At 43.6% G+C, this 22,598-nt stretch overlaps 3 protein-coding genes across 3 annotated transcripts in view; all 3 read left to right on the top strand.

The window, feature by feature from the left end:
• The first annotated feature begins 2,730 nt into the window (after positions 1-2,730).
• Positions 2,731-8,946, top strand: LOC125023147 (ras-related protein Rab-15-like). The gene is made up of 7 exons (XM_047610199.1): positions 2,731-3,081; positions 7,184-7,244; positions 7,341-7,401; positions 7,474-7,551; positions 7,679-7,768; positions 7,932-7,997; positions 8,098-8,946. Exons 1-7 carry the CDS (start codon positions 2,958-2,960, stop codon positions 8,254-8,256), a joined length of 639 nt encoding a protein of 212 aa, XP_047466155.1. The 5' UTR covers positions 2,731-2,957; the 3' UTR covers positions 8,257-8,946.
• A 129-nt stretch (positions 8,947-9,075) lies between these two features.
• On the top strand, positions 9,076-10,798 carry gpx2 (glutathione peroxidase 2). Its single transcript, XM_047610200.1, has 2 exons — positions 9,076-9,728; positions 10,064-10,798. Exons 1-2 carry the CDS (start codon positions 9,507-9,509, stop codon positions 10,415-10,417), a joined length of 576 nt encoding a protein of 191 aa, XP_047466156.1. The 5' UTR covers positions 9,076-9,506; the 3' UTR covers positions 10,418-10,798.
• A 1,502-nt stretch (positions 10,799-12,300) lies between these two features.
• LOC125023808 (signal-induced proliferation-associated 1-like protein 1) overlaps positions 12,301-22,598 on the top strand; it is a 34,769-nt gene continuing 24,471 nt past the window's right edge. Inside the window, exon 1 of the mRNA XM_047611321.1 lies at positions 12,301-12,607. The gene's annotated coding sequence lies outside the window, so the exon portion shown is untranslated. The remainder of the gene's footprint in view (positions 12,608-22,598) is intronic.

The following is a 22,598-nucleotide window of genomic DNA, read 5'->3' on the forward strand; positions in this document are numbered from 1 at the left end:
ATAATCTGGCTCGATTATTGACATTTTTAATACTCTGATAATGGAAGTAATGCGTTAACGCGTCCAGTCCTTCAGTGTCTAGGGAGCAGTTTGAAAGGTGGGGTCATGGTAAGTTATGCACAGATTTAAAAGAGGACCACGGGTTTGGCTACTTTACCACCAAGAAGAAAGAAATTATTTTTCTCCAAATTATATGGACTTTGCATGCCAGTAACATCTACAGCTGTAGTCACGTTCACATTTATGGTGACCAGTCAAAGTTAACACCATGAAAGGTTTTAAAAACAGCAATATAAAGCCAGTAAAGCCAGTGTTCGGGTTGGGGTATGTGGTGATTTCAAATGGTTGTGACGAGCTGAGGAACTTCTCTGTTGATTGAGAACAATTTCCTCCTCCTTCAGCTAAACCACGGGTATCAAATAAAACAAAAAACGTCCCACCAAAGGGTCCACTCTGGCCCAAGGGATGGATTTCATTCATTCATTCATTCATTCATTCATTCATTCATTCATTCATTTATTGCTGGCACTGCTTGTCCTCTGGATGGAGGGTCTATAAGTGTTAATCTCAACTAGTCCCTATAAATGTGGTCGCGACTTCAGCTGTAGATGCTCAGAAATTACATTGAAGCCGTTAACTCCAATTTTTCCAATAAAAGTTGCTGCTATCCTTAGGGTTCACACAGTTTCAGTGAGAGTTGTGAACATAACACAGAGCTGAGATGTAGAACTATATAGAAATTGCACTGTTTCTTTAAAAAAATTCCAGTTATTAATGAAATGCAAACACTTTCATAATGTACTTCTTTGCACTAAAACAAAGAAAGATCGAGCTGGGCCGTATGTAGCCTCTCAGCTAAACAAACAAATTGCTCTCAGATTACCTTAAAAGGGCATCGACACAAACGCGACTACAGGGCTTTTTTTTGGCTCTGACGTTGACTTATTAGAGATGTTATGCTAACAAGCAGATGGGTTCAGGACAGGTTTTGTAAAATGTCGCTGATATAACCTGATATATAATTAAAAAAAAAAAAGAAATTGAAATATGATTGTTAAAAAAAAAACATTTTACTACGTTAAAGTATATAATTTGGAAAAAAGCTGTCTGGTCCAGAGGATTTTAGAATTTAAGTTGCAGCTGTCACAAAAAGAAGTCTGCTTTGAATATTTATTCAAATGAGGTCGAATGAACGTTTTAGTAAATAAATTATGTATTTGTTTTTTGTGGTGACACACATGTTAAGTTTTGACCTGTCTCCAGTTTCCCGTCTCTGTGGTCTCCTCCTTGCAGATCATCTTTGGACATTATTACCAATGTACTTTAAGGTAAAGGTGAGAAAATAACTAGAAATATTGATGATGAGGCCACTATAATATTTTTGAGTCATTAAACCAGCAAGACCTTTGTCTTGACATTTTAAGAAACACTGGGTCATGCAGCAAGACAACAAGCCAAGTTGTTAAGTGAGTGATTAAAGAAGAATAAAATTAATGTTTTAAAATGCCCAAGTCAATGAGTTGGCCTTAATCCGTCAGAAATGTTGCTGAATGACCTGAAGCACAACATCCATGCGAGGAAACCCACCAACATCTGAGAACTGAAGTGGTTCTGATCTGAGCAACCGTTAAAATGCATCTAAGAACGTGGACGACTGAAGAGAAGCTGCTGTCGCTACAGAACAAGGAGGTCACATCAGATAGTGAAAACAACTTACAGATACATCAATTAGGCACAATATTGTAACCACTGACAGGTGAAGTAAATAACTTTGACCGTTTTGTGACAATGCGGAAACTCTTGAACCTGGCATTCGTGTGGATGTTACTTAGACATGCAGCACCTGAAATCGATCGATACCAACGTAATGAGGTCGATGTTTAAGTTTCAGGTTCTCTCTTGTAAAACTGAAGTGATGTGTCTGTGAAGGTTCTCAGTCATCCGGATTACAGTGTACTCCAAAAGCCTCTAAATGAACTAGATTCCATGCTATTTTACGTACTATAACAAGCCTGATCCACAGAGGCCCCTCCCCTCATCACATAGGACCCAAAGGCCCCCACTAACAACATTATGTTAACAGACACCACAGGACACCCTCAGAAGACCTCATGTCTATTCTCTGATGAGTCACAACTGTTTCGGAGGCACAAGGGAGACCTATACAATATTAAGAAGGTGGTCATAATGTGATGGCTCATATATATGTGTACAAATGATTCATCTTCTCAGTTACATGAGTGCACAAGACTAATACATTTCACTTGTTTGTCTGGGTTCTCTTTGCCCATTTTCAGGACTTGTGTGGATATCCGCTGATGTCATGACTCATTCTTCTATTTAGAGGGCTGTTCTTGCTTGTTCCTCATAAGCTGCCGAAGCAAAATTCTTCATTTTCAATATATATGATAAATAAAACGGTGACAGGATGCGTTTTACCTCGGTGACTACCTTTTGTACAATTTGCTGGTCATATTTTCTTGTACCTTTGAATGCAGGGGTCTGGTTGTAATGGGATTACTTAAGTAAATGACCTAAATACTGAAAACTGCACCTGAGACACAAGTCATTGTGTAAATATTGGAATTCGGGTGATGCGTCTTCAAGGATGCAGGTACAATGCTGCCTTCCAAGACCGTAGGAAATTGCAGGAATAGGATACAAGAAGTATTGGGAGGCACAAAATACAAATACAACTAAAATACATCAACATCTATGCGGTGACTGTTACAGAGCAGATAACGCGTCAGATATCTTATAAAAACTTTTAGCTGAATTAGAAATGACGGAATAAACTTTGCCGCGAGGACAGCGTGCCCTCCGAGCTCAGAAAGCTCCCAGGGGGGCTCTGAAGGCACCATCCGTTTCAGCCAGCAGCCGCCGCAGAACTGTCATGTTTTCCCTCATATGTTAGGGGTCGTGTCATTATTTATGTATTTATTTATTTATTTTTAGCCATGTCTAAACAGTACGACGTTTTGTTCAGGCTGCTCATGCTCGGAGACTCGGGGGTCGGGAAGACGTGCATGCTGCGCAGGTTCACAGAGAGCGAATTCGACTCTGCACATATTTCCACCATCGGTAAGCAATCCAACAAGTTTTCAGTGACGCCCGTTTCCAAGCTCATCATGCTGTTTCGCCACAGGTTGAACCGGATAAACACCTACGAGCACCGTGAAAGGTGTTCGTGGTTTTTTGTAGTTTGTGTTTTGCAGTTATTGCGGTTTTCAGAACTTGTTTAGTACAAGTTTCCATTGTGTTCCAAGCAGAAGTTGCAGGCCTGTTTAGTCAGGAGGATTAGTACAAATTGCCTCAAGCCATAACCGACTTAACCGATCATGGCTGTCCTGGGCCAACTACATTTTCTAATGGTGATATAAACCCAAACAGGCAAGAAGAGGGTTGAGAAAGTGCTGAAAATCCAGATTCAGTTCCACAGGAAAGCCATTATTTTTCCTCACAGTGGTTGATATTTCATCCTGTGTTTGTGTTCACCAGCTGGAACTTGTGGACTGATGAGTGCATTAGAGCTTCTTATCACTGCTTCCTCTTTTCCTGGCTGGGACCAATGACTTTGAGGAAAGTGTATGTAGTTTCCAGTGGCTGTAAACCAACGCTGTAGTGGACTGCGAGAGGAGTGATTCGTGGTCAGGTCTCGTGAGAGTTTTGCAGGGTGGGAATAAGGCTTTAGGTGGGATTAAACCCGGTTATTTGACAAAGGGGGCATGGTACTTAAAATCTCTTTGCCGTCTGATCCCTGATGCCGTGCTCTGCGTCAAGTAATGAAACAGCTGCTGGGACGCTGACACGAGCACAGTAAAGAAGCAGGAAAGACAGATTTTATGTCTGTGAGAAAAACTGGAAAAGTTTTTTAACACTGGTTTAATTTATAGGGGTTGAAGAAGATACGCAGAATAACAGCCACCATAAGTTGTAGTTAGAGTATTGTGTTGACCTAAATCAACCATCAGAGAAGGCCCAGAAGCTTGTTCACCCTCTTTCAAATCAAACTCATGTAGGTGTAATGTCCCAAGCTAAAGTTCTGCAGGCCAATGGAGTCATTCACCGATTACATGTCACCTGATCAACAAAATGCCTAATTTGTGTGTTAGGCAGTAGCAGGCCTGATTGTAATTACTTACAGATTAGTCGAATCACAGGAACCCACACCAAACAAGACAGCCGAGGCCTGTACCACGAAGCGAGCTCAAGTTATCCGGTTTCACTCCAACTTATCCAGCTGAACCTATCCAGAACAATGGCGATCTGGATAAGCGGTTTTGCAACACTGGTTATCAACCGGCTAACTCAGGCCAGGTTTGTCTTGTACGTACGTACAACGGGCGGGTTCCAAGGCAGCAGAGCAATCACGATCATGAGGCTGATCCACCAGCAAAAAGGAGCAAAGACTGGTTCTCCTCTTCTCCTTGAACATTGAATCCAACATTGGTTCAGTATACATGGTATAAACTCTGCAGGAAATGGTCAGTGTTCAAGACTAGATTACTGGCTGATCTCATGTGAGTTATGCAATGATATTTCACATTGTAATATATCATCCTCTCCGCTCACAGACCACTGCATGATTAGTCTAAACGTATTAACATCCAAGCAACTTCTGAGTTCTCCAAATATTTGGAAGTTTAACAATGATTTTTTTTTATAAAATGTTGAATTTTGTGATCAGGTGAAGTTTCTTATCTTGGAGGTTGAAAAGTTAGACACGAGTAATACCAGTAAATGGGAATGGTTTAAGTTTAAGACCAAACAAATAGCAATTGACACACAAAAAAAACTCGCGTTTAAGGAAACAAAAGCAAATGGATCTAATTGATAAAATCAATTCACTAACAAATAATTCACAACTATCCTTAGGCAATATTACTGAATTAAAGTAACTGCAATCTCAATTAGATGACATGCACATTGCTAAGGCAATTGGAGCTTATATTCGATCAAGAGCTAGATGGATCGAAAAGGGTGAAAAAAGTTCAACCATATGGTTCCACCTACCAAAACATGTTCTCCAAAATGTTGGAGGATTAGAATTTTTGTTAAGGTGCGACTTTGAAATAACAAAACTACCAATCAAATTGTCTGACTTCCATAAACAAATACTGCTCTACTGGAAAATGATGTTCACTCACAACTTCACACCGATAATAGAACCATATCAATACACAGGAAGACTTTATATAAACAATAATGGTACGATAAAAAGGTTCTGTATATAACTGACTTGATGGATGAAAATGGCAACTTACTTCAGTATAATTCATTTGTAGAAAATTTTAATGTAAAATGCTTTAATCAAATCAGTAGCCTGATTTTGACCTGTGTTTGAGCTGAGTGGGGACGAATGGCTAAAATATTCTTTTCTTTGTGTGGTTATCTGCTGGAAGATGCGTTCATGCCGTAACACTCTTCTCATGATTTGGGCTCCAATCTTGAGTCTTCAATGAAAGGGCATGTGATTCTTTCCCGAAAAGCTCATTGGCCGGTGGGTGGAGCCTTTTATTCAGGATTCAGATAAATTCTGAAAGTTACCCTGACCCGAAGCAGCTTAGCCCGGCCGTTCAGAGTAAGTTACCATGGTGATGTATCTCGATAAGAATGAATCCAGCTTCGTGGTACCGGAAACCCAGGGTTAACCCTGAAGTTACCTCGCTGAGTCTGTAATCCTGCTTCGTGATACAGGCCTCTGATCCCAGGAACGTTGGCAGACATTGGGAAAATAGGAGTAGGAGATCTCTGGTTGGTGGTCAGCTAACCAATCAGGGTCAACTGAGTAATTAGGGGCATAACATACATGGTTCCGCTCAACTCGGTAGTGATGTTCGATACCACCAATTTCCTACCCGATCCGATACTGAATAAAATTCAGACTGGCATCAGCGCTACCGATCCGATACCGATGCTTTGTGTAAATACACGCTAACGTATTCGGTAAACCTAAATAAAGTAGTGTATTTCAAATCTTAGCTTCATAAAGAATACAAGACATCGTAGTTATTTATTTATTTTAAACTCGGAGGTATATTGTGGTATCTGCCTCGTTTACTATAGCCGAGCTAATACAACAACAGAAAAAACAGAGGATACAATCATACAAAATATGTGCTGTTTCAAACAATTAAACAATGAATGATTAAAATAATAGCACCAAGAAAATGAATTATTGTTTAACTGTTTAAAAACTATTATAAACTTAAAACTTGCATCTTAATTTTGACCCTGTGCTCTCCTCTTCTGTCCTCCTCATCATAAATGCCTCGTATTCTGTGTTGTTGTGTATCCGCAACTCAATAGTTTAGTTACTTTCCACTGTGTTCCTGCATTACCTCAAATGACTGGAGTATCAAAAGTATCAATATTCTGATTTGAGAATCGATTTTAGAGCATAAAGACCTGGTATCTTTAGTATCGATATTTCCATATCGATCCGCACATCCCCTATGGGCATGGGACAATGCAAAGAACACTGGATACATTTTTTTATTAAATTAAATGATTATAACAAAGATGTAATTTACTTTATTAAGATTATGCCTTGCCTTCGCATGAGTAACCCCTCTAATCCCAATAAATAAAAATTCTCTTGGTAAAAAAAAAGAACTGAATTGTGGTATCACCGTACGTACCGTGGGCTAGGCATCGCATTTTTTCTATTTGGGTTGGATATCGTTACAACCCTATGAATAATTAAAGAAAGTATTTTCTTCCTGCAGATTATTATTAATTAGTGGTAGCACTATTGTATTTTATAGTATAATTGAACCAAGGATGATACCCCACAGAGCCTCCTTCTACTGTGGTGCCAGCGTGAAAACTAAATGAGATGCTTCTCCTTGAATCCTAAGCATTTTCTTGCATCCTTTCACCTTTCTCCGCTCCTTTGTGCTGCCACCTAGCAGCAGTGGGATCCAGATGTAGTCCAGCCTTTGTGGAGACAGTGATTTAAAAGTCACTCTGCCCTAACGCTGAATGCCATTCATTGGAGAGAACAGCCTCCCTGAGCAACGCCTCGTTTGAGCGCTCTCACACACACACACTGACGACCCTTGTGAAATCGCACGGAGACAGATTTTTCCACCCACTCGTCTCAGTTGCTTAAGTGATGCCAGTTTGTATTTGTGAAGCACTTCTCAGTGTTTTTGTCTTTTTTTTTTTTCTTTTTTATTAGGAGTTGATTTTAAGATGAAAACGCTAGAGATAGATGGAGTCAAGGTGCGGGTACAGATATGGTACGTCGAACTAACGTCACATTTACACGCTCTTTTGTTCGCATCCCATTTGTTGACATGCCCACTGTTTGTTTCTGCGTTTCCTTTTGGGTGCAGGGACACAGCAGGTCAGGAGCGCTATCAGACCATTACCAAGCAATACTACAGACGGGCGCAGGTACGATCACTCACATTCACACGACGTTGCCCGTCCTTCTTTAATCCTCGTTTTCTTTGGCTTCCCGTGCAGGGCGTCATCTTCGTGTACGACATCACGAGCGAGCCGTCCTTTCAGCACATCGCCAAGTGGGCCAGTGACGTGGAGGAAGTAAGGCGCTCCTCATCCCACTTCCGATATTCCTGATTAGTGAACTTTCAGTGGCGAGTGACAAGATAATGAAGTCCTCCATCCCTGCACTGCCTGTCTTACCTTTCTTTTAAATGATTTTCTGTAGTGCACCCCAGACAAGGTGCAGACCATCCTGGTGGGAAATAAGTCTGATGATGAGGTCGGGAGGCAGGTGACACACGAACAAGGACGCAAGGTTTGACTGCAGCTCATTTAGTGCTGTTTGATTACACATTTTATTGTGTTTTATGCATCCAAATGTTCCTAGTAGATTGTGTTTTCAGTGCACCTACATGCGGTATTCTTTTGTACCTTAGCTGTATACGGTATTTCTGACCATATCCACCTGAATCTCATAGCTAGCAGAAACCTATGGGATGGAGTTCTTCGAGACCAGCGCCACCACCAGCAGCAACATCAGTGAGGTAACTCCGAATAAAACTGAGATTTCCATAATTTTATTCAAAGAGGAGCTCCTCACTACATTCCCTTTTTTTTTTTTTTTATTCTTTGTCCTTCCTCCAGTCGTTCATTCGCCTGACAGAACTGGTGCTGCAGGCTCACAAGAGAGACGTGGACAGCTTGTTGGGCTCTCTGGACGAGTACCTGGAGAAGGCTGTCCTGGAGGAACGTAAGGAGAGTCAAGACAATGGCGGCAAAGCTCAGAGGAACTGTGCTTGTTGAAAAGAAAACAAAAAGGCACTTCATTCAGCTCCTACGCCGCCTCCCTCACAGATAAAGTGACTCGTTGGCCAAGAGGGTCCTGGATTGGTTTCAGCTTTTATTAGTCAATAAAAATGCAGGTAGATGCAGTTTCCTGTAGTTGCCAGCAGGGGGCCAATGTCGTGGCAGGGTCACTGAACTCTGCAGCCAGTTAAGGAGGCGTCAATGCACATCTGCTTCATACAGAGTTAACTGTATTGTTTATTTTCTTGTCCTTTTTATTATTTGGTGGGTGCGCAATGTATTTATTCAAATTGGCAAATATTTTCAGTGGGGTGACATGATGAGGCTAGAAGCAACTACAAAGTAGCCAGAGGAGGGAGCTAAATTATTTACAGCCAGAAACTGAAACCAAGCAGGGAGGGATTAATTTACACAAAGGACGTTTTCCCTCAAGGGAGACAGTGTTGTGCCATATTCAGGGATCTTTGAGAGTGCATGCTTAACTTATCCATCCTGAATGTGTAGCCCGTGTGTGTGTGTGACTGCCAATTGAGCGTTGTGCACTGAAACAGTTTTACTGCGAATGGATTCAGGTTCTGTTGAGGTGCCACACTTGTGTAATTATAAAATGATGTTTTGCAGGTTCATGCAACAAAAAAAATGTAAATGTAGAACTTAATAAATGTAAATGTTCTTATTTAAAACAAACAAATTGCGACTTTCTGGGTCATTAGATACAGACTGAAGGAGTGAAGTCGAGGTCTATGGAGCTCAGGTATAGATTCATCCATTTTTCATCACTTGCCATGAAAGACGTGACGCACACATGTTGAATTTTTGATGACTAAGAAAACTGATACGTGACACATTGATAATGTAAAGGCAAATAAAAGCAGTGATAGGTGCTGGCATCATATCTGAAACACGATCAAATATATTCTTATATTAATATTCTTAATATATTCTTAATAATACAATTTTGAAAGATTTCCAATGATTAGTAATGTTTGTAAAATTACAGAATATAACCTACGGGCTTATTCTAAATAGGATAATGCTTTTTTTTTTTTTCTAAATCAAGCAAAAATACTTGATGCGCTTCACATGCTGTGCTGAACTGATAGGGAGTGTAGTGTGTCAGGCAGGGATCAGCTTCCTGCGAGGCCATTTGACACCCCCGAAAGGGAGTCAATCAGGTGACCAGGGGCTTGGATACAGTCAGGCACCGGGGCTCCATCATCCTCCACTGTGGCAGCACAGGGCACGAGATGACGTTCATCGCCAAGACCTTCTACGACCTGAGGGCCACCACGCTGGAGGGAGACCCGGTGGACTTCAACGTGTTCAGGGGGCGGGTGGTCCTCATAGAGAATGTGGCCTCGCTCTGAGGCACCACCACCCGGGACTACAGTGATCTCAACCAGCTGCAGAGCAAGTACCCCCACCGGCTGGTGGTCCTGGGTTTTCCCTGTAACCAGTTTGGATACCAGGTGAGTTGAGCAGCATGGGTTCCCGTGGGAGGTTTGGTATGTTGTTGGGTCAGAAATCTTTTTATACGCTGATGACACCTATCAGAAGCTACTCTGTAATCCATCAACCCACTATTTGATCAGAGAGTCCTAGAACCTGGTCCTAGGGCAAGTTTCATAGATTTTCTTCCTTACCCACTGAGAATGACTCCATTATAGTATCCTACCCATACAGTTTATATGGATAACATGACTTTATTAGGAGCAACTGCACCTGTTACATTAGCTTTAATACTTTTTACATTTTAAATATCTGAATACCATAAAATCCCCTATAAAATGCCTGTATTTTCCAGGAGAACTGCTCTAATGGTGAGATCCTGAATTCACTGCAGCATGTGCGTCCGGGCGGTGGCTTCACACCCAACTTCACCATCTTCCAGAAGTGCGACGTCAATGGCACCAACACACATCCAGTCTTTGCCTATCTGAAAGACAAGCTCCCCTATCCCGACGATGACCCCACTTCTCTCATCCAGGATCCCAAGTTTCTGGTTTGGAGTCCCATCAGCAGGACGGACGTCTCCTGGAATTTTGAGAAGTTCCTCATCGGGCCGGAGGGAGAGCCCTTTAAGAGATACAGCAAAAAGTTCCCCACCATTGACATAGAGCCTGACATTCAAAGACTGTTAAGATTAACCAAGACCTAAGAATAGCCTTTGTCTGTAAATGACTTCTCATCTGTAACTGTCCACGCCGTCCTCCACACTTTTAAGCCTTATTACATGAGGGTGATCTTCTGAAACTCTGAGGGAATATCATCTGAGGCCTTATAAGTGCTTAACAGTAGTGGATGAATAGTGTATTTTTATCATCAAGAAAAAGAGCATTGGAATTTTGTTGAATAGTTCCAAGGTTAAACACTCACGTCCCGTCCATTCGTTTTTTTTTTGTCCTATGCTCGTGCATCCAGCAGATGGCGCTACTGATTTAACCATGCAAGCACATAACTTCAGTCACGCTTAGATGAATTAACATTCACCCCGCACACACACTCACGAAATGTTTGCACTTGAATAAAAACCCTAAAAACCAAATTGTCACTGAAGTGTGCGTTTTAATTGGACCATGTTTAGACTGCGAGCCACCATAATGATGTGTTCCTCTGAAGCACGGCTGACAAAAATAGAGGATGTCATGTCTGAAACAGCTCCGTGTAGGCATAATAATGAGGCTTGAAATACAGAAGGAAGGCTGTGGACTTATTTTAAACACACTTTAAAATAGCTCGCAAGCCTTTCTTCGCCATCATGCATCCTCTTCCCCGCTGGTTCCTTTTGTTTGTCGAGATCTCATTCACGAGAGCTAGGTTTTTTTTTTTTTTTTTTGTTAAATTTGCTGAAGCCAGCAGTCAATGCAGCTGCATGAATGTTTTACTATCGCAGTGACACCTTAAGTCCTAAATCGTGCGTTTAGGAAAGCATCGACCCTGCTGTTGTGTGATAAGCTCTCATAAAGCTTCCCTGTGCACATTTTTACATTGTTTTCGAGCTCTGTAGATTAGGACTGGATTTTCTCCACATCCACATCGGCTGATGATGACACAGGCCTGGCACTGACACAGTGCCCTAATGTCTTTGGCAGGTTGCTGAGGCATTAGCGGTGCTCAAGTCACTGGCGCTTGACAGCTTTTGTTTCCTCTGCAATGTCGAGGCCGAGGTGGCTGTGGCTTTACTTCGTGTCTTTGCATGTCACATTTAAATATTGATACATGAAACCATTTAATTAACGTATTTACCCCCACAGTGCTTTCTGGTGCGGGTTGATTTGTAAGGAAGGCGATGCTGTCGATTACGAGGAGCAAATATTGGAAGAGTAACACCAGGGGCCTCTCCCACTCTCTGCAGCTCCCTTCAACACACAGCTTGCAGAAAAATATCACCAGAGATCATCTATGTTGGAGGGATTCGTCAATCAATTAAATGTGCGAAATAAAATAATGATTTAAAAAAATAATTGAAAACGATAGTATAAAACAAACAGCTGTTCACTCATACTGGTACACAGCTCCTGACTTCCGGACGATTATATTTGTTTGTGTGTTACTTGAATAGCCCATACATGTGCATCGGCATGAAACAAGGCATGGAACAGTGTGTTTTTATGACACTGTTAAAGTCAATGTAAAGACAGGTATAAAAGAAAAGTTCAGAACGCTGCAGGAAAACATTGTTTCCAACGTTTATTTAATGTTTTTAGGTCTTAAATTGCTTAATTGGTCCTCGGTAGTTACTGAAAGTGGAATTTAAAACACAACTTAAGCAACATAATGTTGAAACAAGGACATACTAGGACGTAAAAGACGTGTAAATGAAGCTAAATAACTTTGGGATGAAAACACTGGTGTTTTTAGCTTCCCGGCATTAGCTCAAATCGTTTTCAACCTCTGTTTTCCAAGTAGAGTGAGAGCTCTTCGTTTCCTCGTCTCCCTCCAGACACTACAGGTGAGCACTGTTGCCACGGCAACGTTTGCTTTCCCCGTGAAGCCTTCTCGCGAGACTCCGGGGCAAAGGGAGAGAGAGAGAGAGAGAGAGAGAGAATGGGAGAGGGAGAGAGGGGAGGCTGCCTGAATGATCTCATCCCTCCAGCAGCTGCATACCGCAGCGAGACAAACCCGTAACTTTCTATCAAACTTCCAAGTTGCCTTTCGGAGGAGGACGCCGGGACGTCTTCAAGTCTGAAACCTGGAACCGAGACGCTTCCCCGCAAGGGGGACAAGAAAGAGCGCTGCGTAGTTAGTGCCTCGGACTTAACGACACCTTGTTGCGAGTTGGAACAAAAGGAAGGAAAACGGCTTCGTATGGTGCGACATCCGAAAAAAAGGAGCAGGAGCGGGGAAGGTGAGTGGCGGGGGGACGTGGCGCTAGCAGTCATGTGCGGGGTGTCGATCGATGCCTTGCACACAACATCTGTCGACTGTGTGGGGAGGACAAAGCACATCTTTGTGTGATAGGTGCAGCGTGAAGCCAGTGCGCAATCAGTGCTGGTGTTTTTTTGCTTTTTTAAAAAAAATTTTTTCTTTAACCAATAACAGAAACGTATGTGCCAGTGGCAGAACATGGCAGTCAGTCGTGGGCGCCGATTTGATTCACAGGTGGCACCAGTCACACTACATACAGGATGTATGAGTCCAGCGTTGCCACATGAGAGGGCGTCACGTCACCAGGTGATCGGCTGGTGACACATCTGCCTGACGCTCTGGTTTGTTTACAGCCCGCCCGCTCCGTCGGGGTGTCTGGTACATGATTGTTGAACGGGATGGCATTTTGATGAAACAGTTTGATCCCTGTTTTTTAACGTCCGTGTCAGATCTGCTCTGGTCACGTGTGGTTCTGGGGCACGTTGGAGCGGTGCCAACACGAGAGAAACAACCAGACCGTGGTGCTGACCTTTCAGTTTCTATTGCGTGTATTGTAACAGAAGTATTGTGTGCATATTTACAAAACATTTGGCTGCAACAAACCTGTCACGGTTATGCAGGCTCTGTGGTTAGGAAATTAAAGAGATCACAGACAGAGAGAGAGGAAGAGAGAGAGAGCTTGAGTCTAACTGTGTGTTGCTGCACCAGTGCTAACTTGGGCAACTTGGCATGAGTCAGGTGAATAAAAGGAACGCTTTGGAATTCAGCTCTGGGCAAGGATCAAGGATTTTTAGCATTCTTGATAGGCTTAGCTGACCTGCCGTGGCGGGCATGACTGATCACTCAGCCCCACTGCCATTTCCACTGCTGAGTCTGATCTCAGCTTTCCTCACGCTGCAGACCCCGGACCGGGGCTTTCTTATAGAAGATAAATCTTGTGCAAATGCAGCAGCATCAGTGTGAGTGTGTTTTGTGTGTGTGTGTGTGTGTGTGTGTGTGTGTGTGTGTGTGCGGGTGGAGATAATGCCCGTCCTGTTTTAATCTGCTTGACATTTCATGCGTGGGCCCCGAGTCTCCCCATTTGGGGACGAGTTCGCAGCCAAAGCAGCTTGAGACCCGATATGAGTAACAGAAGGTCGACAAGATCAGCCCAAAGATTTTGGCGACGCTGCTTCTCACGTTCCTCGCCAGTATAAATAGTTCTCCCCTTCTCTGTCTTTTTCTCTCTTTTCTGTTCTTGAAGGACAGCGTTTCTATTTTCACCTTCCGCATCCTGTATATCCCACGCACAACAATTGTTATTGTTCGTCATTTGTAGTTTTCGAACGTGCCCACACGTTCACAGGAGGATGCTTCCTGTTGCTAAGTTGGGCTCACGTTTCTATTGTCTCTTGTGCATTGGCTCGAAAGGGAATAGCCTGACCAAAGATAAAAGGCAGCAACAAGAGGAGCATTGTGCTGCTTTATAATTTGCCACAGTGGAATGTGTGGGCTGCATTTCTGCTAAGTGGCTATCATGAAATGCTTAAATTATCACTTTTCATCATATAATGAATAATAGCACTATTATTATTATTATTTCATGCTCAAGTTCCAGGTCTCTTTTCATACTGATGCTTCCTCTTTACCCTCACAGACTTTATTTGACCTCCTACTTCGGGATGGGCATCGATTTCATTGATACCGATGCCATTATCGATTCTGCTTATCAATTCGATTCTTTATCGGTTCCCTTACAAGTTCCTTCTGTGCATTTTTGGTCTAGAGTAAGTTTTGGTCTTGTAGTTTCGTGGAAATAACTGAAATTTTATTGAGTTTTTAAACAAGTGGAAAGAGCTTGCGTAAGAAAACAAATAGGAAATTGGTCTCTGAATCCTCACTGCTATGAGATTTAGCAATAGCTGCAGTTGTTGACCGGAGATTGTCGAACACATGGCCTTCTCGGTATTTACTGCCGTGCGTTGTATACAGATGTTTCAGCTTGTTGGTGGTGTTGCCACCCTTAAAAATATGATGGCACTGTTAGTCCCTTATAGTGAAGTGAAGCCACACTTCCAACTGTTTCGGTCTCTTTTCTGCTTCTTCTCTCGTTTTATGACGGTCGGCAAACAACTTTTAGGTGCATTTCCGCCACTGTCTGTACTGGGACATAAAGATCTGGCACGAAAAGTATCAATAAGGGGGATCGTTAAGCATGAAGGCCGATGGTATCGATGAATTGAACCAGTTGGAACCGATTCTTTAAAAGACTTGGTTATCACTGCCCATCCCTACTCCTACTTGTTGACCTCACTTTGAAATTGTTTCCAGCACCACCTGACTGGCTGCTGTGAAGCTTGTGCCCTCTCCTACCCCTCACTGCCCGTTAGTGGTGACAAACTGGCCGACAAAACAAACCCTGAGATCTGGCCCTCAGGGATCTGGTGTACCAAAATAGTCGGTGTCAGCCACAAGGCTAATTTCTTCATGGTCTTCCTTGACAGACACCCAACTGACTCATGTATTACTGGGTTTTGACACATTCTTTTGTAAGAGCTTGACATGTGCTTTTCAAGAAAGAGGAAGTTTTTAACATGAGTGATGCATCTGTCTGATCATTAGTCAGAAGTCAAATGACTCGATGATAATACAGCCTCTGGTTGCTCAGCGTCTTTTCACTGAGAGGGTTGACGAGTTTGACCGTGATGAGGTGTGACTGCGGGTCCTGCGTTTCCTGCCTGCTAAACTGTTGGAATGCTCTGCCTTTGTCTGGATCGGACGGTCCACTGTACACCAGGCCGGCGGAGGAAAGCTGAGGGCTCGGAAGCTACAATGGAGGTGATGTAATCCCCCTTTTTCAGAGCGCTGTCACAGAGTAAATTGCAGACAAAGGGAAAAAAAAAATCCCCTCCTCTTCACTCCCACCTTCCACGAAGTTCGGGGAGTTTCGACCTCGCCGAAAGTTCGCAGCAACTTGGACGCTGCAATTATCTGGGCGGGAGGTTCTGTAGAGGTTACTGACACTGGGAGGTAGGCATGCACCGATTGTGAAAGTCTATGCTGATGCTGATGTTTAAAATACCAATCGGACTGATGCCGTTACTTGTGTATTTTATTATTTATCCCCTTCTTGTGCCAGGGAAACACATTGTTATACTTCAGCCTTTCATTTGCACACAAACTCAGCCATGACAAACTTTTTTTATATATACAAAGAAGATTATTTCTGAAGCCCTTTCAGCTATGTACTTACATTGCCAAAGAGAAAATACATTAAAATACAAATAATAAGGTTTTGTCTGTGTCACATCCTAAATAACCACCAAAACATTCAGGTTTTGTTATATCTAAAACAAAACTTAAACCAAGGCAACTTGAAGTTCCCTGAATATGTTTCACCACTCCCTCGCCAATCAGCATCCCATCTCTGGTTTCCCCTTTTTCTTAAAGACAGAAGAAGAGTCGTACAACCATTCACATTCACAGCTTCTTTAGGATTACCAATTAACCTTACATGTATGTCTCTGGACTGAGGGAGGAAGCCAGAGCACCCAGAGAAAACACAACCCTAACCCTAACCCTAGCCCTAGCCCTAGCCGTAACCTTCTGGCTGCCCATGCAACAGTTATCCATTGAAAGATTAATGCAACCCACGAGATCACGATCAGCCATTGCCCAGACCAATGTACGACCAATAAATCTGTGTAGTCTACAGGGAGTTGAGCATTGGCACAGGTGCAAAGTGCTGCTGTTGGCTGTCTCAGACGGATCGTCGAGTCTTGATTTGGTGGTCGTCTGTGAACTAAAGCAGCCTCTGTGTGACTGCTTTTTGTCATCCTGCTTCCAGTTCTTAGGCCTAAACCAAAAGCCACAGTCATGCAGAGATCAGACACTGTGTAATTCCCCTTTTCTGCTCCCATCAAACCCCACACATGCTGAAAATAGTAGGACATGGGACAGAGATCGGAAAACGGAGATGAAAAAGAATAATTGGCACACTACCACTTAGTAAAAGAAAAAGGAAAAGAAAGTAAGGGAAGTGTGCGTGTGGGGGGGGGGATTTTCCACAATGAAATCTGGGATTCTGATGATGATGATGATGATGATGATGATGATGATGTGTTGCTGCAGGCCGTCTCTGCTGCCGTACAGCGGTGACGTGCTCATCGTTGCCTCGACATGTCTGCCGGTTTGCTGCTCTCGTCTCTGTGCTTGGCCCTGCGCACTCTCCCTGGAACGGATTACAGAACTCAGAGAACAATCAAAACATCAAGCCGAGTTTGCTGGCCTGTGTCTCATGCAGAGCTTATAGAGAGCAGCTTTGGAAAAATAATTCCACATACACACAAAAAAAAAAACAAAATACGCGGAGGTTTGGTCGTCGTTCCCTCCCGCGGACGGAAATCTGAGAAGCAGGCAGGAATGTGCGAGGGCTTGGCTGTGGCTGATCGCAAAACAGATCTCGAAGCGTAGACAGGTCTGTTCAGCTTGTCCTCATTCCTGTTAACGCTTACGACTGTTTTCCTTACTTTCTGGAGCCGCTCTAACTGTGTGATGTGGAGTAAAGCTGGAATGCAGGCACAACGGTGCATGAGGATTTCCCTCTGAGCCACACTTTTCAAAGCAATCAGCTTAAAGTTAATAATAGTTGAAGCAATAGTGAAAGAATTCTCTACAATTTGTATTGTGCTTTGTTTTCCACGTAGAAACTGAAAAACAAACACATCCCTCTCTCATATTGCCCCTCAATTTCACATCCTTTGCTTTGGAAACCAGGGAATCCATTTCCACTGTGTGAGTTCCTGCTTTGCCTCTTAGTACAGATCGCAAGCAAGAATGAGACCACTGTGCACCACATTCAGATTACTTTTTAAACAAACACAAGTCTCAGGTGGACTCGGTGCAGGAAAACTCACTTTCATGTCTTCTACTGGTGCATTATTATAGAAATAACTATATTTATTTTAGAGCGAGGAGTGTGTGGGCCGTGTAACAGTGCACTGTCTGTTAAATTGGGCCGTTTTTAGGTCTTTTTCCATGTTGCTCCAGGTGCAAAGGGCAGATACAGCCAGCCAATAACAAACATGGCTGCTTTCCCAGCCTTTCCTCCCTTGCTGGCTGTTTCCTGTGCATTTCATTGATGTATTCCTGGATACCGGGCCTAGCTTTGCAGCACAGGGAACACAACTGAAAGTGAATGTCATCCTGTAAATATGAAAAGCTGGGCTTGAATAATAGATCTATACAAATTCCCTTGAATATTTTACTTTATACTGCTTTGATTTTTTTGAATGACTCTGTTATTGGGTATGTATGCATGGGCAGTAGTGTTTGGCTAATAATCAGAATAGCCCAATCATACGATGAATGCCTTGAATGTTACTGCCTCAATCAGATCAGACCGGCCCAAACAAGTAGGATTCCAATGGATTGAGAGTTGTAATCAGGTGCTCTTTTCCGATTGTTTCACTCTAGTTGGTGCATCTTTACTATGCATGGGCTAAACATCAGATATGTTTTACATCTTGGCCATACTTCTTCCAATGAAAGAAATCAGTGCTGTCAATAAAGTTGGTGGGTAAAACCACTGCAGGCAGGCGGTAATTTTATTTTTAGCGTTCATGTATACAGTTAAGTAGGAACCTCTGATCAGAATCATTTCCAAATCTAGCCTCTGTTACTGCTGGGATGAGGTAAGGAGGTGTTGTTGCCAGGCTTGTGTTTACATGTTCCCCGTACTTGACTTGAATACTGATTAGGAGGAAGTCACCAGTGGCTGTTTGCTCCTTCAGAGAACACCCGCACCTCTACACATCGCAGCTGGCTTCCCGGGGTTTTCACATCCTGACTCATTTTCAGCCCTGATCACCTTAATTGGGTGTTTAAATGTCCAGGCAGTGGCAAGAAAACACAGTGGAAAGGAGGGCCCGTTCGCAACTCGCATGCTGTCCTCTTTCCTCCGTGACTTGTGGGGATGCAAAGTCCTGATTATTGCCAGCTGGGGGGAGGTACACAATTACTGGGACAACTGCCTGATCAACAAAGCAGATGTTAATTTGCTTGCGCCTTGCTGACGGATATTTCAGCATTAATGTTTAAGTGAAACGGGAGTATTGAAAACACTGCAACTGTTTGAGCGGTGGTGGATTCCTTGGGACTGGCTCGAGACTAAGCTAAACCACAGTTGCAAGGCTGGCTGACTGGCTGGCTGGAGTGTTCCAGCATAGTGCAGTACAGCACGAGGCAGCTGCAGCATGCTGTGCAGGTTTGCACTATGACTGTGATTTAGCAGGGCACCACTGTTATGCAACGCTAGCTGACTGATCCAAATGACTCTGTATGAATTGATTAACTCGGCGGCCTCACTGTTTATAATTGGACTGGAAGTGCGCTCGGCTATGCCCTGGACTTGTGCCAGAATCAATGACTGGAAAGGGCTTAGAACTTTGTTACTTTGTTGTTGCCGGATTTGGAGGCCTCACCAAGCCCGTTCAGTGGCATAACATTTAGAAACTACTTGCATTTTCTGATAAATAAAGCCCATTGCTGAGGCAACCCCTGAGGTTACCAGTTTGGAAAGTAGTCCGGCTTCTAAGCTACAGGGGACGACACAGTCAGTCAGGCATCTCCTGAGACATGGCAGAGAATTCCTTGAGGGTTCTTTTTGAAGCGATAATTAGAGGGCCTTCCTTTGTTACCCCTTCACCTCTGATGCTCAGAGCTTCTGCACTGTCCCCGCACTGAAGCTCTTTCAGCCTACTTGTTAAAATGCTTACCTGGCAAGGACCGGTCCTTGTTTTTCTCCTCCCCGCAAAAGGGCTAATTACAAAAATGTGCACAATTAATGCCTGGTGGCAGCGGAGGAGGCATTAAGCCAACGTGAGGGGATATTAATCAAGCTTTCACCTTGACTCTGGCATTCTAGGATGGCTGCTGGTGTTTTCCTTTTTGACTGCTTCTCTCTCTGCTAAGGATCCTGTTGTTTCCTAGCAGCACTCTCGCCGCGCTCCTCTGTCTCGCGGCAGCCTGTAGGGAATCCATACAGCTAGAATGCATCCATCTGTGTACTATAATGAGTTTATGCGTGTTACCTTGATTGCTGCGGAGATATCGCGGGCCAAGCAGCTGTTGATCGATTGAAAGATCAGTTTGACTGATGAAAATGAACTCCTGAGGATGTGCCGAGCAACTTATGATGGATTTGATTACGTTCTCTGCAGACCTTTTATAATCGGCTGTGGTCAGTGCTGCCGCCGCCGCCGCCGCCGCTGCTGCTGCTGCAGTGGAGCTCATGTTTCGCATGTTTGCTCAGCAAGGTCTCGGCCCTTTCCCAAACTGTTTAATCAAACCATCACAACTGCTCCTCTTTCATAACAACACTTCACCGCAACATGCCCAGACAAACCCATCAAAATGAAGAGAAACCCTGTGTGCCATTCCCAGAGCACATCAATCTCAAAATGCAATTTTAACCAGTCTGCGAGTTCCTATTGTGGCTTTCAAGTTGTTTGAAAGCCACCCATGTCTTTGTCACTGATAGTGTTTTCATTCTTCTTTTCCTGCCAGGCTGTTATCTGATCTGGCCATTCAGTTAATGTGTCTATGTTTTAGCAACACGATACCCTGTTGTTGTTATTGCACTGTTACATACTATTGTTTTTCTTGTTCTTGAGTGTTTCAGAGTTTGCGATAAAGCTCTTTATTGTGGTGAGGCGCGGGGGCGGTCTGATCAGGATTCTTTCTCCATAGCCCCCCGCGGTTCGGCTTGTTTGCTAGCTGTGCAATCAGCCGGAGGATGTGAGAGGACAGGGCAGTGGATGACTTCCAAACATTGCGCGCATCTGTCACATCGACACCTCTGCTGCGAGAATCTGTCAGGCTGCTGTCGGCTGACCTTGCTGCTAACACGCGGTTGTCTCCCTCTTGACCCTGTCATCCTAACCCCACATATGTACACGACGCAGACATGCTCATTAATACCATCTCATTGGTTTCCTGCAGTTGGATTTTAACTAGGTACCAACGCCGTAATAAAATGTGTGTTAAATCTCACAAGCCAAGATGACTGAGAAGCAAGGGTGCAAGCAGTTGTTTGATGTCCCCATGTGGCTAGCTTTTTAGCTTTTGGCATATTTGTGCAATGGCAACCCTCCCCTCCCCAGGACGTAGCATTCCCGCTACGTTTAGGCCGGTTTTAGGCTGGGCTTCTTTCACCTGAACCAACCAAAGTCAGATTGAACTGATCGAGCAACATTACCGTCCTCAGAGCCCAGAGCTCTCATTAGCAGGGCTGAAAATTTTAACATTGATTAGTTTGTTTTCCAATAGGAACAATGATGCCACATGGCTGGTGTTCCAATAAAGATTTGTCAGTGTCATGTATCCTTTGTCTGAGCATGGGGATTTTAAGGAATATGATCGACTCGCATTGTATTATCACTGCTAGTAGCCACAAGGTCAAATGGCAACGGCATGGTTCCCTGGCAAGAACTGTGTGTGCCCACTGAACTCCATCGGCCCTGATCAGCCTGCAACATCTGGAAGCATCTCATTTCCGGCACCATGAACTGATAACCCTTTTTTTGATTGACCCACTGTGTTCAAACTTCTGCACAGCACCAACACATGACGACCATCACATGCTGACGTGACTTTGATCCAGTGGAGCTGTCGAGATGAATTTGTCCGCGCTAGGTACATCAGACGTGCTCGGATTTGCTGTCAATCGCCCGTGATCCCCGGAATGAAGTAATGGCGTGATTGCAAGTGTTTGTCAGACCCCCTTGGCTGAGCACCATCCCCCGTCTTCTGGCACGTGGAGAGGCTGAATTATAGACAGCAAGCACACAGACTATTCACTCAGCCCTCCTCCTTGCATCAACACTGTTAATTATACTGCAGCTACTCTCCCACCATCGTATTTTAATCCTCGTCTGATGGAAGCTGCCTCATCCCTGCACGTGCACTTGAGTGGCGAGGAGAAGTGAGTGTTTGTTCGTTAACGAATAGGTCCATTGCTCCTCGGATATTTAGCCGGGGCATTTACATTTTTGTACGGATAGAAGAAAACATAGTGCCCTCATAAACACCTCGTCGTGCTCAAGCCCACACATTTCTGTTTAACAAGGTACACTGCTGGGAAATGCTCTCATTGCATCGGCGTCCCGGTTGCTCATTTCAGCCAGGCGAGAAAAGTTGTCATACACCAGTAACGGCCGCAAAATGGGCAGATTAAATGTAATTGTAGTGAAAGTGCGGTTGTTAAATTGAAGTGCATTCCTGGGAAGGTAAGTGGGAGTCCCCCCCCTGCTGCCTCTTATAGTAACAATAAGCAGGCAAGACGTGCGAAGAGCCAGGGGTTAGTCTTGAAATCAAAAGCGTTCTCACTTTTACATCACAGGGGAAACTTTCCCATATAAATCATACTTCTTTATCGCTCGGAGGAAATGTTGCAGTGCATGGCTGGGAAACGGTTTCGCCGTCCGCCTGCATGGAGCCGGATTGAGTCAAGATTGACAAATTAAGTATCTCAAGGTATCCCTCGAAGCTTCAGTGTTAAGTATCTGATTTCACAACACGTTCTAGATTTTCCTGATGTCTGCCAGCCAAGAACGCTGATTATTCTGTTTTCAGAAACTAAGCGGCAAAGACTCACTATCAGATTAATATATTAACAGGTAGAGACCAACAAAAATAGAAAATTGCTTATGCTGCATCTGCTGTCTTTGTCTTTCTGCATTTGTGCAGGAATGTACAGTCAATAAATGATTAACCACAGTACAACCTAATCCAAACCAATTATACCACAATTAAAATATGGTCTGGATGCCATTGCCAGTCAGTGGGTGGATGTATCCAGTAAGAAGCCCTCAGTTGAACTGCAGACGAGAGAAGACACATTGAACTTTGGATTTTGTGCCAAGGTCTCCCACATTTATCTTTATGGTTCAACGGCATTAATACCGTAGTGCCACCCACAAACACAAATCCAT

This window comes from Mugil cephalus, chromosome 17, assembly GCF_022458985.1.
Source record: "Mugil cephalus isolate CIBA_MC_2020 chromosome 17, CIBA_Mcephalus_1.1, whole genome shotgun sequence".
Classification (NCBI taxonomy): domain Eukaryota; kingdom Metazoa; phylum Chordata; class Actinopteri; order Mugiliformes; family Mugilidae; genus Mugil; species Mugil cephalus.